The sequence below is a fragment of the Polistes dominula genome, unplaced genomic scaffold (assembly GCF_049000335.1).
Source record: "Polistes dominula isolate Pdom_NZ unplaced genomic scaffold, Pdom_raw_medaka contig_21, whole genome shotgun sequence".
Classification (NCBI taxonomy): domain Eukaryota; kingdom Metazoa; phylum Arthropoda; class Insecta; order Hymenoptera; family Vespidae; genus Polistes; species Polistes dominula.
Genome location: NW_028301061.1, coordinates 3,599,664 through 3,620,844, shown reverse-complemented (window position 1 = coordinate 3,620,844; position 21,181 = coordinate 3,599,664). Strand labels below are relative to the sequence as shown.

Sequence of the window (21,181 nt, the reverse complement as noted above, 5' to 3'; positions counted from 1 at the left end):
AAGAAAGTGAAAGAAGTAAGAGAGGTGTGATGGTTGATGGGTGAAATTCTAAAAAAGGACTACCTGTACATGAGGCATTCCCCGCCAAATCGAACGGTTTAAAAAATTTTTATTTTTGATTTCCGCCATTTTTTGATATCTTTTAGTACCCATCGAAAAACCCTTCCTCCTAAATTTTGGCATTTTTTTGATCATCCGTTCCAAAGATATCGAATTTTCAAAAAAATTAAAACTCATCCAAATGAAAATTACCATTTTACATAAAAGTTTTGTTTTTCAATGTACTTTTCGAACAAAAAATTCAAAAAATTTATTTAAAATTTTATCTTAATACGTAATTTTCGATTTTTAAACTTTAAATTGCATTTTTTAAAGTGAGTGCATATTTTGATTTTTTTAACAATTTTTTACAGCAAACTACTACTAATTTCACAACTTTTTAGGCCAATCTGGCCGTGGGCCGATCTGGCCGTGTGCCTTCGATAACTACTATTTGTTTTTCGAGTTTTGAAAATTAAAAAAAATTTTTTTTTTATTTTATTAAATTTTGCCATTTATTTCTCTCTTTTAATGTATTTTGAAACACTTTACATATTTTTTTTTATTATAACAAGCGTAGAAAAGTCTTAATTACTGATTAAGATTAATAATTAACAAAAATAAGAAAAGTCTTAATTTATTTTTTATTATCTTTTACTCGTCCAGAAAAGCATGTAATAAATGTCTTATATGCATTGTTTCATACTTAATTTATCTAATAGTGATTAATTTTGATATATCGATACTTTTATATTTTAAATAAATGAGCAATAAGACAAACTCGTTCGCGACGGATAGATTCTAGCAGTTAAGTGATGGCTCAAAACCCAATTCTTTTATTAGAACAGCCAACTTAATCAAAGAATACTCTATTTTTTAATAGTATTGTATTATCATAGCGTTAAGTACCTTCTCTTGCTCTCTGTTGATCCCGGTACTAATTAACATATGATTTTGGTTAAGCGCAAAATGGACTTGTAAGCTTCTATGTACTTTTGTATTCTTTGATATTGCACAAAACATTTTCAAGAAGAATCCAATTTGTCTATAAAATCAACTGAAAATGTTTTCTCCCTAACAAAGAATTTATTATTGACTGCAATTGGCAACACTTGTATATGCATTATTTGGATACCGAATATATAAAGCGTTCGTACCCATGGGACGTCTCGTGGATACCTCTTGTAAGCGATCCTCAAAACGAAAGGGTTAAATGTTTTTATTTGATAGATTGAACGAGAAGGCAGTAGGTTAAAGAAAAACAAAACAAAATCGATCTCGTTGAAAAAGAAAAAACATATAACATGACATAATAATCATAGAAATTGAATAAGGCAATCGAATTGAAACGCTTCAAAAAATTAATTATCGAAAAAAAGTGGAAGGAGAACAAAAAAGAAAAAGGTTTTCAGAGCAATGTTTTCTAACGTTGGAAGAATCTTCTCTCGCATAAATAAAACAAGAATTTATTGACCCCCCCCCCCCCCATAAAAAAATAACATCCGTCATCTATGGACAATAAAGAGTGTCGAATTATTATACGCTCATCATGTGAGATACTGGTTTACGAACTTCGTAATTGAGAATCTACTTTGCTGATCATACTGTATCCATCGACTACCGATAAACTTATCTAGTATCTAATAGATAACAAACGAACAAAAAATCATTCTAATCAAAGATGTCGGCAAGGATGTGAACAATAAACATTTCGTAATGAATATGCAATTCTAAAAAAAATAATTATAATTTTAATAACTTTCTTCTTTTTTTCATTTTAATAATAATACAAAATAAATAAAATTTTTTCTTTTTGTTTAATAGTAACATTTAAAAATGACATTTAATAAGTAAACCATTTTATACATCGCTGCGTATCTTTCGTTTGGAACATGGAGACTAGACAAGGAGCACGAACTCCATGTATACAAATGGGATATAAAAATAAGAGGGCGCCCGTGTTCGTCTTGTACCAAAATGGAAGGGGAATAAGGCGGCAATTTAAAAAAGAATTATAATACGTAACAAAGGGTAATCATTTAAGTTGTTCAAGTATAAATAATTGAAATTAAATAAATAATTATTTAATAATAAAAAAAAAAACAAATTTTTCCATTAAGTCAATAAAACGATCACGACAATTCAGCTCTTCATTAAATAATTGAAGTGTATTTTTTTTTTGGTAATTTAAAAAATATAGGTTTTTTTTAATTCAATTCTCGTTTTCGTATGAGATCAGTTGCACTCCCACTATTGAATTTTTAACTGCGCACACCCTGCCCATTTTTATATTTATAATTTTTTATTAATCTTATTTTTAATATTTTATTTTTGTTATTATTTTTTGTTTACATACAAATATTAGGGTTAAGAACTATTTGCTCACTTCACGCATCAGTATGTTACTATATTCAATACAGTACAAAGGGCATATTAGCGACCCTAATGGTGAAACAAGAAAACTTAAATATACGATTTGCGTGGACAGATTTTGGCAATTAATATGTTTGAGATCGTGCTCCTTGTTTAGTCTCCATGGTTTGTAAGCTTCTTTTTGTTACGAATTAATGTAAAACAAAAGAAAACAAAAGGACGAGGATCAGAATGAAAGACAAGAAAAAAATATATATATATAAAACGTGAAACATACGAATCTATTAGATGGCGGCTCGCGACTTGAACGTCCCCTTTTGTCTTTTTTTTCTTTTGCAATTTGCAAAAATCGTTGCTTGACTTATAAGTTGAGCCATGCGTGATTCTCAAGCGGATACATTAATGGGCAGACATCTTCTTCGTTCTTGGTTTGCCTCGAGTCGGACTTTAATGATCAACTCGTAAATATGTTTTCTATTTTTTGTTTTTTTTTTTTTTTTATAGCCCCATAAACACTTCATCCCGAAAGAAATGCTCACGCGTACTCTCAACGTTGCTTGAATCGCCGCATTTTATAAGCGTTTCTCTCTCTCTCTTTTTCTCTCTCATTCTCGCAGTTTTTTATTTTCTTTTTTTGTTTGAATAAGTATCTAAATGATTATTTCGAAATAAAAGTCTCTTCATTTAAATTCGAGTCTCTTTTTTAAGGTGTATTATTATTACGTAAGAATTATTATTAAATATATCGTCGATAAAAGCATAAATAAATTTTGTGTTAGTTTTTATTTAAATATTCAATTATTTTCCTTGAACTTTAAGTAATCACGATTCTTACGATTCAAGAAATTCTCTCGTAAAAATAAAATATATTTTTTTTAATTTTTCTAATATAATACTTTCACGTGAAAGAAGTATATAAATAATAAGAGATAAAAAAAATGATTATTATACGTGCTATATTTTCACATGGAAAATAGTAGCATCTAGTTTTATCAAAAGTCTCGAGGACGATTCGAAATTTCTCCCTGAACATTTTAGTTATACTGCGGGCATGCGACTACGAATCTACAAACCTTCCTGATTATTGCACCTGCGGGAAGACGTGATAGCACATCGGGGCACCGCAACGTCTCATAACTTTACATAAAATTAGTACCTAAAAGCCCTTTGCCTTCATAGGCTCCATCAACCAACCGTACCATAAGTTAACATGATGTTATATAATACGATTTCGTTGATATATTTCATCAATTGTTCTAATATTATTATTAAAAACATTTTTTTCAACAAAACGATAACGAAATATTGATTATAAGATTTTATCAATAAATTAAAATTTATAATCATACACAACATTAAAATATTTAATTAATTATTTAATTATTCATTTCATGCAATTATCGCATTGTTTGTTTTATTTCATATCAATTAGAAATAATACAAATAAACAGTGTCACACACAATACTATTCAATTGTGAAATAAATTTTTTTTACCAAATATAACGTCGAAATTAATTAATTTTAATGAAAAAAACAAAAATTCATAATGAACAAATAAAAATTTATAATCGTATTATTTGAATCACCAAAAATCGTACAATATAATTGAATTGATACAATTGTCGCAATTTTTTTTTTATAATATTTTATTAATTATGAAATAAATGTTGAAAAATAAATAGAAAAATAGTAGAATGGAACGAATATTTATAAAATCTTCGTTATTGATCTACGATAGACATGTATTTCGTGATAGTGACAGCGAATAGATGTATAACATTTGTACTGACTCACAGATAACGTTTGTAGTATTTACTTATAGTGAGAAGTATATATATAATCATTATCTTTTATGAAATATTACTAAAACAAGCTGTTTTCGTCTAGATCTATAAAAAAAAGCTTTGTATGTATGAATGGAATCAATGTATTATGAATCAAACTTCAATTACCGACATAAATCGATAATAGTGTTGTTAAATAATATTTGAGTACTAAACGCATAAACGGTAGCCGAAGGTGTGAATTACACGGTAGACTTTTGGCAGCAATCTTTATATGTGATCGTATAACTTCTCTTTTAATAACATCATATATTGAGTAATTATTGTTTCACTATTAACCATTATTGTGCGAATAGACATATTTATTTCTGAATACTTGTTGAAAGTAATTAAAATGATTTAGTAATAAATCAATATAATTTAGATAGTAAAAATTATTAGATTTGAGTTAAAATAGTTTTTTTGTATTTTAATACAAAATTCCGCACACCAAGTTCTACGAAAGAGTCCACCGTAGAAATTGTTATATGGTCAAAACATTTAAAAAGTGTTAAAATAATTATGTTAAAATAATAAAAATGCTAAAATCAATACATTTTAATCTTAAATTCTATTAATTGAACACAACGTTCGGAAAGCCATATAAACAACATTTAATAAAAGAATTTTGATAGAGGACAACGTGTCAGTTTGAAGATGAATTTCGAGTAAGATGGTACTCTGATCATTTACTCTGTGTTTTTAAATAACAATATACATTTCTTTCGCTTAATTAACAATTATTTTAATATTCTAATACATTCTAATTATATTTCAGATTGTTTCAACTCATATACATTGGTTTAAACATTACATACCTATAACCATACTTTGAACAATAAATAATTTTTATCTTCTATTTTATTAAATGAAAATTTATCCTCGAAGTCATCACTGAGTAGCAACGTTAAAATAATTATATAAAAATGAAAAAAAATGCTAAAATCAATACGTTAATGATATCTTACTTTCCATATAATGTTTATTATATTTCATATGCTATAAATTTCATGGCAAGTCAAATTCAGCCAAAGACCGTATTACAATAAACGTTATACTTGTAATAGTTTCTTTCATCTTTCTAATTAATTACTTATTACTTCATATCAGTCTTTCATTTATTTCATTAAAAATGAATATAAATACAAATTCATAATTATAAAGTATTTTGTTTCCTCTTCTAATTTTTGAGATATTTTAAACGTACTATTAACTGTATTATTCTTTGATAATATTTGATTTATTTTTTAGTAACTCTAATCATAAATATTTTTTCAGCCGTTTTTGACGTACAGTATAGTAGCTAATCATGTCATGGTAAAAAACTTTCTTATAGAACATTTTATAGAATGTCCGGCTTATGGATCAGGAAATAAAGGTTAGCGATAGAAGTGAACAGTACACTTTATATATATATTTCACATTTATATTATAGTAATATTAATTTAAACAATGAGAGAAAATACATTTAAAAATACAACAAAGTTTAATATAGCAGTATGCGAACCTACCATAAAAGTTGATGAAATTGTATACCAATAAAACATCATTTATATCATTAAAATATCTAAATAATTTACTTTACAATAAACTAGACATGTTATTAAGCCGTATTAAATATAATTTACTAGAATATGTATTTTGGAAACAATTATTTCCAATGTGAAAACGTATACGAAATAGTATAAATTGTTTTAATTATATATATTGAAAATAAATGAATTCACATTTTTGTAGGAACAAACTTCTCTTTAAATTTGACGATCATATACTTGCCATATTTAACTACTTTGTTAGCCTACTGACTTATCTTTGCTCATTCAAAAGCGTCACGTATACATTATTAGACAATTTTACAATTAATTGTCTTTTATAATAATAAATCATAATTTATTACACAAATTTGATATCATATTTACATCATTTTTGTTCTTCCTTCCATATTAAAGAAGAAAATATTATCACGATACTGAACAAATTAATATAATTTATAACTCATACTGTTAATTTATATTAATAACATACATCGATTAATTCTCATTAATTTTCAATGTTAAAATAAAAGTTACTGCTTGTGTATACGGTTGTGTAAGTTTGCAGTAATGAAAAATATGAATGCGTTGGATACTCTATTTAGAAGACAGCCATGTAAAAATATTACCTTCAATGATACGTTTTGTATAAAATTACACAATTCGATTGTATATATATGTACAATTATAAAGATAATTATTGATTATTAAAAAATATTATAAATAAATATTTGTATAGAATTCGTCTAAAAGAGCATCGTATAAATGCAGAGTTATATTTCCTTAATATTTCTTTTTTTTCTGATAATAGTTAAAAAATCTACACGGCCTTTTCTTCTTTCTAATATTATCTAATCTTTACAGAATTCAATAATTAGATTCATTTATAAATACTATCTTTAAAACGTTCCATTCAATGATTAGAAAATTTCAAATCATTTTCTGTTCAAATAGAATCATTTGATGAAATAATGTGTCCGCAGTGTTTGTTTTTCTTCTGTTTGTTTATACCTTAATATTAATATTAATTAGAATTTCGCGATAATGACGAGAGAAACGATTGATGAGTGCCTATTATATTATACTTCGTTGGTATAAATATTTTGATTAGAACATTAATCATCCTTAACCCCTTAGTCACGATAGCAGAATATTTTGAAAAAGCAACGCCTTGTCTTTGTGCGATATAAGATAATAGTATTTTGAATAATCCTATTAGTTATGAGCATTAAGATATATTATTAACACAGTCTTCCTATTTCCTTTTTACCGAACACTACCCAATGGAAACCATTCAATTATCTCACTCGTTAAATTCAACCGATCTAGTGGTAATTTAATACCACCGAGAAATTCATTTTCTTGTAGAGTATCATGATTCCAAATCGTTGCTTCCAATGCTCTTTCTTTGATAACATCAAGTGGCATTCGATACTCGAGCTAATAACAAAATAAATAATTAAAAAAATATTTATCAAATTTAACAAACAATTATTGTTAAATTAACTCAATAATTGAAAATTACTGAATATATATATATATATACTATTTAAATAATATTATTACATGTAAAATTTACCATTTCCATGAATGAAGGATGACAATTCTTTTTAACAACCTTGGTTTTACGTTTAGTGGCTTTTGTAGGATCAGGCTTGAGGTAAACTTTGACATATGTATTTGGTTCTTGATTATTAGCAACTTTAGGCAAACCTCTTGCATGATAAACCATTATCGATAAAGTGCCACGGGTATAATGAAGGGATAATTTGATTTGTCCACATTGTATGTTCTCTCTAATTTTTTTCTCAGCCCACCAATTGCCGACTAAAACAAAATATATTAATTTTGTATTATTAAACTTATCACAAATTTTAAATAACACATGCGTACATAAATCTTTAGATATTATAATACATGAGGTACTATATAAAGAAAAATTGTGTGAGGACTGATTTTGAATTGTCATCGGTTAATTAAATAAGCAAAGAATTAATTGTTGATGACTATTTAAAATCAGTCTCTAAATTATTCATAATCATAGATATACCTTTTACTTTACGTAAATGAATATCTGCATTTTGTTGATCTCGTAACAAAGGATGGAAAAATGTATAAACCAAATCACTTTGTGATATTTCTGGAGCCATCTGAAATAAACTTAAAAGAAACCTTTCTATATCTGCTCGTCTTTTATCCGCAACTTGTTTTATGTTTGATCGACCAACACTTCTACCGCTTGGTAAACTAGAAACAAAAATTAATAAAAATAATAATTAAATATGTTTAATATATTTTATGGAATATATTAGTAACAATGTAGACAAAAAATTATCTTTGTACATACATAGATGTAAAACTGTAATTAAGACCAGACACGTCAGACAGATTTTCGATTGATTAGATATAAAAGAATACAAGATAAGAATTTCTGAATAATACAGTCATTTCTGTCTTCAAAAGAAAGAAGTGTTTCTTGAATTGAATTACCAATTCTATTAATTGATCCTAATCGAAAGTAAGTCATATTTACTTTAATTTATTAAGTATAATAGAATTAAAAATTAAGAGAAAATATTATTAACAATAAATAGATTTGAGATAAGTTAAGCATTAATTAAATTAGAAAATTCAAATGACTTTTCAATGTCATAGGTTAAGAAGAAAAAAATTACTAAATGGGTTTGAAAAAGTTTCGTGCTCATTTGAAGATAGAAAAAATACTCTACAATACGTCTCATAGTGAAATTTATCGTCCAATATCTCAATCAAATTCAATCGAAAAGCATGAATCAAATAATTCAAACCAATCTACGACAAAGAATGAAACAAATAAAACTTAAATTGACTCAAGTTCTAACAAAACATCTATGGGAATGTAATCAAAATATCATATCGAGAGTATCATCTACAATATTTCTCATATAAACTAGAATAGAAATTAAAGAATGAAAATTATATTAAGAGTATAATATTAATACATTATTACCTGGTTACTTTAGCTAGTGGAAAGTGTATACATAATTTTTGATAAAATTCACAAAACTCTTTATAAGATCGAAAAAGATATGTAGGATCTGCTTGTCCCTTTCTTTGTATACGTAAAATATACATATAATATTTTTCTGGATCATATCGTTTCTGATATCCATGTACTTGTACGCTTTTCAATTGGCCTTCCTGCTGCATTCTATAAAAAAAATAACGGATATTAATATTTTTATTTTAAATTTATATTACATTTATTGTTAGATATTTTGTACAACAAAATTAATTCAAACTTACGTATATGTACGCGGAATAAAAGATAATAAAGCTCCATCATTATGATCGCCAGAAAATCTTAATTGTGCTAAATTATGTAAAAAGAAATTAAACTGCGTAAACCAATTCTTAAGTGAGCTTTCTATCATCCGTGCAAATGTTGCCGCTGCTTCAGGATTAGTTTGTCCTGGAAGTAATGCTTTTTGCACATAATTAACAGCTTCCATTGTAACACCAGAGATACCAGATGAAGTCATCTGTAGAGGAGTTGTATATTCATTCATTTTTGATTTATTCAATAATTCTTTGAGCTCGATATCGCTTAATTTTTGATGTATAATATTTTGTTTATAAAGTTGCATTATAAGCTCATTTTGTGATAATAGATTTTCCATCGTGAATTACTGATTTAAATTTTACTTAAAATTATCCACAATGAAATTCAAACTCATTACACATTTACGATAGAAATAAACACCATTCAACGACCACGAAATAAATTCAATGCTACTTATAATTGAATTATTCAAACTATTCTGACGGCAACATTGTAACGGTTCGAACGATAAACGTTAATTAAGCACAATGCGTATAATTTAGTATGATAGTGGGCTGCTTTCTGATAAAACATGTGGATAAGTCTTTCCGTTGCGGTTTAGTTGTTTTCATAACAACGTATATAACTCATAAAAAATGCGTGAAAGAATATATTATTATCACAAATGGAACATATCATTTATTTTTAACGAATTCCAAATCAAAATTAAACAGTAATTCATGTACGTGTACTTAAAAAATCAAAAAAATTAATAATTTATATATAAACTAGTAACAATATAAAATTTAATTCTACTTACCAATCCAAAAAGATGAAGGATAAGATTGCCATGTTTGCGTACAATATTAAATGCTTGACAACATAGATCAACAAAATGATGAAATTTAGCAGATGGCTTATCTCCACCATTTATAACATAAGCCATATCAGAAGTTAGAACAAATGGTGTTCGATCTCTAATAAAATAACAAAATATATATACGTATATATTAATAGTTATTATTATTATTATTATTGTTATTACTATTATTAATCTATACCTTTTAAAATTTCCAAACATTTGAGCATCTCCAAGAAATTTTCCAAAATCTATATGAAATAGATGACCAGACGTTTTTAACATAATATTATCATTATGCCTATCACAAATTCCTAAAATGTAAGTAGCAACGCTATAACCAGCACACGAGGCGGTAAAATTTTCTACCGCTCTTTCGTATTCTAATTCAGAAGGATTATGCTTTGCTAGCCATTCCGCGATAGGTCGATCTTTAAAAGATCCAGTTAAACCAAATTCAACTTGAATTTTTCTAAGCGTTTCTGCATTTGTGACCATTTCAATCATTCCACGTTTGTGGCCAGTGGGTACGCAAGCAAAAGTAACCATTTTTAAATCAAGGCCTTCCTTTAACCACAATTTATCCATAATGCGCATCATTTGTAAGGTCAACATATCTTGCTGTAAATCATCACCAACCTGTGAGAATAACAAAAAAAAAATAAATTATATTTTTGACAATTCAATAATATCAAAAGAAAAGTACTATTGTTATAAATAAAATACCTTAAAGATTGCAGGACTTAGTACATTATCACAGCTAATGAAGTTAATTTTCAATGGAAGTGTAAAAGATGGGAAATATGAGCAAATTTGTACATTTATACCATAAACTTGTTTACTAGGAGATAATGGTAAGCATGTACCATTATCTTCCATTAATTGACAATGTATATTCTGTAAACCAACTCTGAGTGTATCCATTCGTAACGACTCTTTAGTAGATTTAATATTTTCTGCAACCTCATTCAAATTCTGAAAAAAAAAAATAATACGTTCAAATGTATTTATAATGAATAACAATTGTTATTATAAATTAAAATATTTAACAAAAATACAAACCTTAACTAATAATTGTTGAGTAAGAAAACTATTTCTTAAGGCATCCCCTATAACTGCTAGCAAAGCTCGTAACATTAATTGCAATCTCCTATGATATCTTGCAGAACTGATACCTTTTTCATCTTCCGGTACAATTTCTGCAGAATTCTAAAAAAGAATATATTGTATTAATTAATATGTTAGTACATTTTTATTTTTGTAAGGAGCATGAGATTGATGGGACAAGGTTTAACTTTTTCGCTATTACATATGACTATAAAGGTAGAAACATATTAACTTCACAAGTGACATTAACCCTTTGATTGTTATAAACACATATATGCGTCTAATAATTTTTTTTATCTTATATACCCGACACACACAAGTTATGGGATCTTAAGACTTGAAACGTACCGAAAATTGATACTGCATAAATTGTACACTTCAATAGTGACGTTTTAGTGGCCAGCTCCACTACAGCGAAAAAGTTAAAAATAAATGATATATGATGATGACTTTCCAAACTGTACCTGAGGACTTTGTCCTGGTAATGCTTGCGTTAATAACCAATAAATATGATGAGCTACTCTCGGTGATATCAAAGCTCGTTCCAATAAAAATTTAGCTAAAGGAGAAGCTTCATACGTTTCATGTTTTAATGCTTGAAGCAATTGCGGTAAGTAATCAACTAGTTCATCGTTACTTAATTCTTTGATCCATCCAACAGCCATTTCTCGAACTTTCATATCTGGAAAACTGAAATTAATATTAAATTACAATTAATGAAAAATATTTTTTAATACAACAATTCAACTTACCATGGCAGAAGTAATTGTAAGGCTTGTACCGGTGGCAAAGAACTCCAAACTCTAAGTGATGCATGCAAATCTGGCAAACATGCCCAATCCCAACTATGCGCAGCTAATAATACTTTAGGTAAAGCTTCTGGTTTATCATGTAAATAATGTCTTTTTTCCCATAATATTTCTCTTTCATCTATAGGAGGCCTAAATTATAAAAATAGAATAATAATCAACTCGAATATCATTATATCATATAATTTATATATTCAAATTAGTACCTTGAAAATGTATCTTGCTGTGTAATATCCAATAACAATTCTTGAGTATTTTGATCCAACGAATTAAAATCTAATGATTTAACATCATGATCTCTTAATTCTGTTGGGAAAAATACTTTTCCGCCATAATCTGGTAATTCTATTCCTATGATAGGATGCGTATCACCATGAGGATGAGTTCCGGGTGCTGGTGCAGGACCTAATCTTTTATCAGCAATAGCAGGCCAAAGAGATAAAAAAACTTCCTTGGCTTATAATACTAAAACAATATAATTAAATTTATATAATTATAGAATAGAGCAGTAATATATAGAAGTAAATCTTGCAATATGTTTTATCTCGTTTAAGATTTGATAAATTTATTTACCCGTCATAATTAAAGAATTGTATAGCAGCCCAACCAAGTTCTTCTTTTCTCATAGCACCTTCTGATACTGAATTGGATGATTCGTGTTCAGTAGGTTGTAACGTACGCCCATAAAGAACTAATACTAGTCTGGCTTCTCTTGGAACTTGGCATACACTAATTCCACGGAATTCTAACCTATGTTAATATTGAATAATATAATATATAATAATTGTATAAATCATTTTCGTATATATTAGAATACATAATTGCATTACTTACCAAGAATTAAATAAAATTCTGGAATAAAAACTCAAGCTTATTGTTGTGGGTTCTGATAAAACGGGATTACCAACGGGTCTTGTACCGTGAAATATTTGAGCTGCAATAATGTAATCGTTATGCTTCCAATGTCCTGGTAATCTGTGTAATGACCCAACTCGTACAAGCACAGTGTCTATAACTTCTGAGGATACTATCCTACCTATTAAATTATAAATAAATAAATATAGTCACACGTATATAGAATTCGTGAACAAAATTGAACCATTAGACTCTGATTGGACCAGAATCCGAACATGGATTATTCGCTTTTTGAATGAATATCCATTGAGCAATCTAGAGTCTTCGGTCAACTTTCTCACGAATGCCTACTCTATTTAACATAGAGGTGCTCAATCTAACATACATAATCTGTATAAATTAGTTAAATAATTACAAAAAGTTGTATTTACTTGCAGAGTTTTCTCCTCTACTGTTCAACTGAAAATCGACTCTAAAAGCGTGACAATAAGTTTCTACGAGATCTTGAATCGCATCACGAATTTTATGACAATGGGAAGTGATAACATCAGGAAACTTTGTTCTTAACGTTACAACCGAATAATCTCCATCTTCATGCACTATTTCAGGTTTCTTGCACTCTATGTTCGTAGTATGAACTTGAGGCAAAAATTGGCAGCAAGCGTTTACAAAATTATCTACTGCTTCTGTGATTTCAAAAGTTTCAATATTTCCCATTAATGCACAGACTGCTTTTACAGCTTGAACGACACCTTGTGGTTTAAGCTGAGGTAAAAGTGCAGAACCGTGATTTGTTTTCACTAAATCCATTGCAGTATTTTCTACTCGTTCCATTTCCTTTTCTACTGTTTCTGTAATTTAAACATAACATATGTTATAACTATTATATTCAAATGTAAATTCAATTAATTTAAATAAATTTTAAATATTTTAAATGAGTTTACCTAACAGAATAAGCAATGAATCATAAGAAATTGGTTGCAATGGTTCGTTAGGAAGTATATCTTCTAATTTAAGACATTGATCCTGATTATCATCTTGAAGCTGAAAATTTATTAAAATTATATTTAATATAAGGCATGTGTGTGTGTGTTGAATAGTATAGAAATAATATTAAAGTCAAAATATTTACCGTGCGAGCTATAGATTTTTTTATTTGTGCTCTTGTCATGATAGCTAATTCAATATCTTTTTCCAACTTAATACACTGATGAATATATTCATATTGTGCTAATGTTGTATTGGGAGCTAAATATTCTGCTAAGCCCCAAACTCTTAAACAATATTTTTCTACGTTTACTGTATCTTCATTATCCAATGAACAAGCAACATTTAAAATAACATGTTCGACACTACAGTTTACTGCAAAACATATATGACAATTAAAATTTTATTAAAACTTTAAAAGAATTTTGACGTTTCATAAATAACACGAAAATAAACATACCATTACAAGTAAATGAAATGGACGGAATAGAATCTTTCTCGTTATCTATCAATTGTGGATGCACAACTAACTTAATACTTGTGCCTTCGGGATATAAGTTTTCCATCGTTGGACTTATTACATGACCGATATTTGTACTAGGATTGTTAAATGGAAATTCAGCTATAGAAATTAAAATAATTAATTTATAATAAATATAAAGTACAAGATTAAAATTTTTCTTTACTAACCTCGCACCGATTTAACCATTTGATGAAAAGCGCTCAGATCGCCATCGTTACTAGATGGTCTAGTTTTTATCACAGTTACATTTTCATATAAACGTGCCTTCTTTTTCTGCTGTAAATGATAATGCAACAATATAAAAATTACAAATATAACAATTATATTACATGTGTATTTATATGTATGTAAACTTACACGACGATCCAAGGAAGTTTTTTCTTCTTTCAATAGTATTCCATGCAGATGAATTTCTAGGTGGCAGTGGTGGAGGTGCAGCTGGAGAAATAGCTGGAGATTTACCTGACTTTTCTACCGCTACATACACTGGATCTGAATTTACGCTCTCATTTGTGCTATACATGTAATCGAAAGGATCAAAAGGATCATATACAGTTCCACTAATTTGTGGTTGCATATCTAAACAGAAAACAAAAAGAATAAATTCATATAACATATTAATATAAAGAAATCAATTTAAATAGACATAAAATGAATTACATACCATTCTTAATGTCATTCGAACATTCACTGCTATCATCAGTCTTAACAAGTAAAGGGTCAAATGCTTCTAAAACACTGACTCTAACATTTGTTTTATCATCTACTTCTTCGCATGTATTCAAATCTATAAGATTACTATTTGGTTTCTTTTCTATCACTTTCAATACATTTAACTGTTCATCTGCACAAAATTTAGGTACTAACACATTACAGGTGGCTGGTGTTGCAATGCCAGATCTGTAATTTAAAGGCAAGGGAGGAATCTGAAATAAATAATATAATTCATTATTTATCTATACATGATAATAATATTCTAATTATCTCCATTTTCTATCTACTTTTATCCAATATTTCAATATATTGCTAATTAGACACCTATGGTTTTAATATAAGTAATTATTAACATTCAATATTATAACTAATAATATATAATAAGCGATTTTCAATTTTGGAACATGCAAATAAATATACCTGTTGAAAGAAATAATTTCTAAAAGCAAGGAAATTCCATGCAGACTGTAATAAGAATAATGTATTAAACACTTACACAATTTAAGAAGCTACCAAAATACATAAAGATATCAAGTTCATTTAATACAAAGTGCCTTGAAGTTTATTAACCAAATTGCAGGTGCATATTCTATAAGTTGAAATGAGAAAAAAAGATTTATCGGTATGTGAATATAGTAAAACAAGATAATATTTTTCTCATTGAAGATATTATGAACAAGCGGTGTATGGATCCACAATAATCATATCCACTCAATAAAGAAACTTTCAGCAGGAATGCTATTATTTATTTCAATTGCATTTGCTTATAACTATGTAATAATGCGTTTCTAATCAAACTTCAAATAGCATTTCTTATTTCCACTTGTAAAATATGCTTCTGCAGATTGACTGGTACATCCAAAAATACCCTGTATATATATAAATATGTTTAAAAAAATATAACAACAAATATTACTTGCCTGTGGTGTAATATCAGGTACATTGCTATTGCTACTACTGGCCCTTGACAAGATAGGACTGATTCCTGGAGTTCCAGGTGTACAAGGCGCAGTAGAAGATCTAGGCCCAGGTGAAAGCGAATGATATCTAAAATCTCGAGATTGATAAGATCCTGCTGAACTATTACTTCTTGAAATCCTTGCCTGCTTTTTCAATAAAGCAGGATGAGTCTCCCATTTTGGTTCTACCAGCGTTTTTCTATTTATATCAAAAACATATTAAATAATCTTAGATGACTCCAACATTTGCAAATTTTCAAATAAACATGCTGCATCTTACGGAGGTGGAGGAGGTGGTGTACAATATTCTGATAAATTATCATGCTTGATTGGGCTTGTAAAATTAATTAAATCAGTGGACGTTTCTTGACTCGATGTAGCAGTTGTCGAATTTCTCCTACATGGGATTGGTGGCGGTGGAGCCAACAACGTAACATTTTTTGATTGATTTTTATTGAAAGATCCAGGACGTGGACGACTTCTAAATTGTAACCTATTAATAATCATAATTAATCAAATTTTAAGTATTACATATTCTATTTAGAAATAAAAAGTTTTTACTCACATGCCACCTTGCAAAGCACCATCTGTCGTTGTTGATCCGCTACTTATGTCATGTGAATTATTTTGTGACCGATAAGATTGTTGTACATTACTATACTCCAATCGTTGCTTTTGTAACCTAAATTTTTCTAAAGCTAAACTTTCTAAGCTCAATGCTTGAGCACGTTCCAAATCTTCTTGAAATTGACGTTCATAATCTATCACCGAAGATCCCTGCGCATGTGTATTTCTATTGCAATTTGACATCTACAAATAAAATATGAAATAATTAAAAACAATGACAAATAACAGTAATATATAATATATATAAATAAAAACAAATCTTTAATGTAATAAAAATAAAATTACAATCAATAATATAAGAATTTCTACAAACATGAACATAACCTATATCTGAAAAGAATATTAAAAGTAAAATAAAATTTATAAACAATCTGACTAACACGATATAAAAACAAACGATTCAATATTCTATACTATGAAATAATATTGAATAATACAATAAATAAACAAACCTTATTTATTCACTAAAACTATATTTACAATTCACAAGTAAAAAAACTTAACCTTTAAAAATGAGAGACGATGACAATAATAAAGTTTACATCGGGAGTATTTAGAACGTAGTGTGCGATAAAGTTTAAAATAGATGTATACACGGATACACTTTTCAGAGTGTTTATCAGTATTAGTAGGTTTAAAGGTCCCTTATCGTGTGTCCAAAAGACTAGTGCTATACCGTAAAAATAAAAGTGACGGAGTGGTATGTAAAAGAAAATAAGGGAAATTATAAAGAATTAGAAAGAGAACGAGATATAGTTTAAAAGTACAACAAATGACTAGAACCTAAGTAAGAATATTTGGCAGATGCTCACCGTGGCATTATTTTAGTTGCAGGGTATCGTTGACAAATGTAAGTAACACACAGTGTAAATGGCCGTACGATTTAGTTTAAATACGGGCAAGAAAATACGGATTCGAAGGCGGAAACACCGTTATGATCGGGGACGTGACATCTCGTATATTTCTTTCTTCCTTTGCCCCACCGTTATACTCATGTAGTCCCCTCTCTCTCTCTCTCTCTCACTTACTCACTCACTCACTCATTCTTTCTCTCTCTCTTTCTCTCTATCTCTCCTATAGTTCACCCCACTTTGGTTCTTTCACAATGTTGTCGACAATGTGTTGTGTGCCGTGTTGTGTCAGCACGTTGCCTTTTACGATTCTCCTATAGCTTTTCTTTGAAATATTTTTCATTGGAGAGAGAATGGAAATGATTATATTTCTATATCTACTACTTGAAGTTAGTTGTAGAAGGTAAGGATAATGGAAATAAAGAAGAAGAAAAAGGAGAAGAAGGTGGATATGGTGAAGGAACAGTGGTGGTGGTGGTGGTAGTGATGGTGGTGGAGGAATAGAAGGAGGAAGTCAATGACGACGGGAGAAACGCGGGTAAATGCCGTATGACCAATATTATCACGTTCCCGTACTTGTTGTAATACATGGTGCGTTGGCGGCGACTGGTAGCGGCCCGACGAGGAGGAGAACGCCACCGCCAACGCTTTTAATAAAACTCGATCGGATGTGTGTGCGGCTTTGTAATTGAAAGCGGCTCAAAGCGGCTTCATGACCACTCGCGTGTTAACGCTTAATACTTTCCGGACGCGTTCACTGATCACAGCTTCTTGATATCATTACTTTTATCACTGCCATATCATTCATAACTATTTATTTATTTATCTTTCTTTTTTTGGAAGCTTCATTTTTTTAATCACATTACTTGTGTCAAGTCTTGAAACACTAATTTATTGTCATAATATAACTAGGGAATACATGCGAAAAACTGTAACCATGGAAACGTTTTGAAAAATGTAACTAAAAAATGTTACTACATGTGATATTAATTTTATATTATACATCATTGTTTATTAATAAAACGATGTATTATATTAACTATAAATCTTTATTTATTTTTTTATTTATTATTAGGTTTATTTTTCTCTTTTTTTTTGAGTATATTGGAAATATTAAGTCTTGAAATTGAATTTTGGTTCTTGAGAAAACTAGGGAATAAATGCGAAAAACTGTAACTATGGAAATGTTTTGAAAAATGTAACTAAAATGTTTATGCGATATTAATTTTATATTATACATTGTCGTTTATTAATAAAACGATGTATTATATTAACTATAAATTTTCTTTTATTTTTTCTTTTACTTATTATTAGTTTTCTTTTTAACTATTGGAAATATTAAATCTTTAAATTGTATTTAGTTGTCAAGAAAATTGAGAAAATACATGCAAAACACTGTAACTGTGGAAACATTTTGCAAACTGTAGATAAAAGTTTCTCTAGCTATCATATTCATTATTTTATTTTTCCTTTTTCTTTTTATTACTTACCTTTCTTTTTGTACCGCTTATCGGCTGTTTTTCTGAAAGTTTAATTTCTTTAATGGCATTAGAGGTGTGGTACGTTTTGAAACACGATCTTGTTGTCACGAAAAATTGAGAACGACACGCGAAACACTATAATCGTGAAAATGTTCCAAAAAATGTAATTGAGAATTTTATGCGATATTAGTTTTATATTATATATCGTTGTTTTAGTAATAAAACAATGCAATATAATTTTTATCTCTTTCTCTATTTATATATCTATTTTTTTTTAAGTACAATTTCTTTAATCCGATTTGAAATAATTAAACTTAAAACTTGATTTTTACAATCACGTAACTGAAAATGATAAATGAAACATTAAAACTATGGAAACATTACGAAAAATTTAATGAAAATCTTCATGCTAGATCATACGAAACATGATGCTCTACATATTTGAACTTACAAATTAAAAATCAATGAATGACGTATATAAACAACACTCGTTAAAACATATAAGTCATCTTTTTCTTCTTCTTTTTTTGATTATATTCTTTTTTGAAATAAAATTTGTTTAATCAGGTTGGGAAATGTTTTGTCTAATTTTAAGAGAAATGTAATCAAGAAATTGATACGAAGTAGTAAATATTGTACTTCGACATTTGTTAATAAAATGATTCGTCGCATAAATTATGATCTTTAAATATTCGAATCTTATCTTTCATGCTCTGTTTATCTTTGTTTATTTCTTCTTTTGAAATCAAATGTCTTTAGTCGCATTAAGAATAATTTTCTAAATTGTTTTGTCTCAAAACTTGATTATTTTTATTACTAAAATAAGAACAACATTTAAATTAATGTAACTATTGAAACATTACAAAAAATATAACCAAAAGTTGTTACAATACAGTAAGTATACTTAATCGTTTACGGATGAAACAATGCATAGTATGAATCATGCATTCCTCTCTCTCTCTCTAAATATTTAAATTTAAATTTAAACAATAGATAAAAAATTACTAGCTGTTTGGCAAACTATATTTTCTGTCTTTATTAGTTTATTTTCAATAAGTGTTGTACTTCGTTGTTTATTTATAAAATGATTCATAATATGAATCATGATCTCTAAATATTTTAAGTTATATTTAAATAATCTATGAACGATGAAGTATACATGTATATAAGCATAACACTTGCTTATAAGAATATATATAAAGTATAACACTTGCTGTATCGCATTAACAAACTATGTTTTGTTTAAATGAATAATTTTTACGTATGCTTCTTTTATAATTTAATAAATTATAAAAGAATATTTATTAATTATTTATAATTTAATAAAATATAATTTATTTGTTTAATAACTTAATTAGCCCTCTTTTTATCACGGTTTTGTGTATTCCTATTTCGACTAAAAAATATTTTTGGACATATTTGGTACAAATAGTATTAAACTTTATAATCTATCTTTGAAAGAGACATTTAGTAAATTTGATTAATCATTTTAAATATCGAAATTTAAATTCACTTGTTGTTTTTTTCTTTTATTAAATTTTGGAAATAAACTATTACTTTTAATGCACGTATTGTATTATTCATCCATTGTTAGTGTTTTTATTTCTTTTATGAGGTCATCTTTTTTTTTAGTTCGATACTAAAAGTTGTTACCTGAGTAGGCGTATCGATTGAACTTTGACAAACAAACTTCCACGAGGGAATTAAAATTTTTCTTTACTTTTCTAAAAATAACTTCTATGAATTATTTTTTGTTTTGTTTCTTCGTTCAAAGAAATTTAAATGTCATTGGTGTTTCTAATAGATTAATACAATTTACGATCATACTTTGTCTCTTGTTTTTATTCGTGCGTGACACGTGTCGATTTGTCGTTGTTTTCGTACGATTCTATTACATTAATATATATATATCTTCATTTAATATCAATTTACGAATAGGATTTTGTTCATTGGTTATTATAAAAATGAATTAGTTTAATAAATTTATTTTTGTTTTTCTCGTATTAATATTTTTGTTATGTTGGTCATCATGTTAATAAGATTTTGAGATAAATTACTTTCTATGACTATAACTTTTTTTATTACGAATATAAATCATTTATTAAATGTCCAAATAATTTTTATGTACAAATAAAGATTTAAATAACAATATTAAAATAATTAATTTTTATAATACTGAACAATAACTATACAACGAAATATGCGCGCGTATGCAATGTTCATATTATTTTGTAACAATATTTGTAATATTGTTACAAAACAGATAAAAATATTCTATTTATATTTTATATTTATATTTTATCTCAAACTATAGCCAAACGGTAGTGTTTCTTTCCTATT

General features: G+C 27.8%; 1 protein-coding gene across 1 annotated transcript; it reads right to left on the bottom strand.

Annotated features, from left to right (window-relative positions):
- Nucleotides 1-5,648: 5,648 nt before the first annotated feature.
- Nucleotides 5,649-19,918, bottom strand: Pi3K68D (phosphatidylinositol-4-phosphate 3-kinase catalytic subunit Pi3K68D). The gene is given in 28 exon segments (XM_089175920.1): nucleotides 5,649-7,208; nucleotides 7,348-7,595; nucleotides 7,819-8,015; nucleotides 8,758-8,958; nucleotides 9,054-9,289; nucleotides 9,890-10,046; nucleotides 10,131-10,567; nucleotides 10,655-10,903; nucleotides 10,991-11,137; nucleotides 11,500-11,725; nucleotides 11,788-11,976; nucleotides 12,051-12,284; nucleotides 12,286-12,309; nucleotides 12,418-12,594; nucleotides 12,679-12,880; nucleotides 13,131-13,550; nucleotides 13,644-13,743; nucleotides 13,832-14,061; nucleotides 14,147-14,308; nucleotides 14,377-14,485; nucleotides 14,567-14,587; nucleotides 14,589-14,788; nucleotides 14,874-15,135; nucleotides 15,344-15,388; nucleotides 15,844-16,081; nucleotides 16,163-16,375; nucleotides 16,448-16,692; nucleotides 17,014-19,918. Coding segments are annotated over 27 exon segments (5,343 nt in total). The 5' UTR covers nucleotides 17,014-19,918; the 3' UTR covers nucleotides 5,649-7,034.
- Between the last annotated feature and the right edge of the window lie 1,263 nt (nucleotides 19,919-21,181).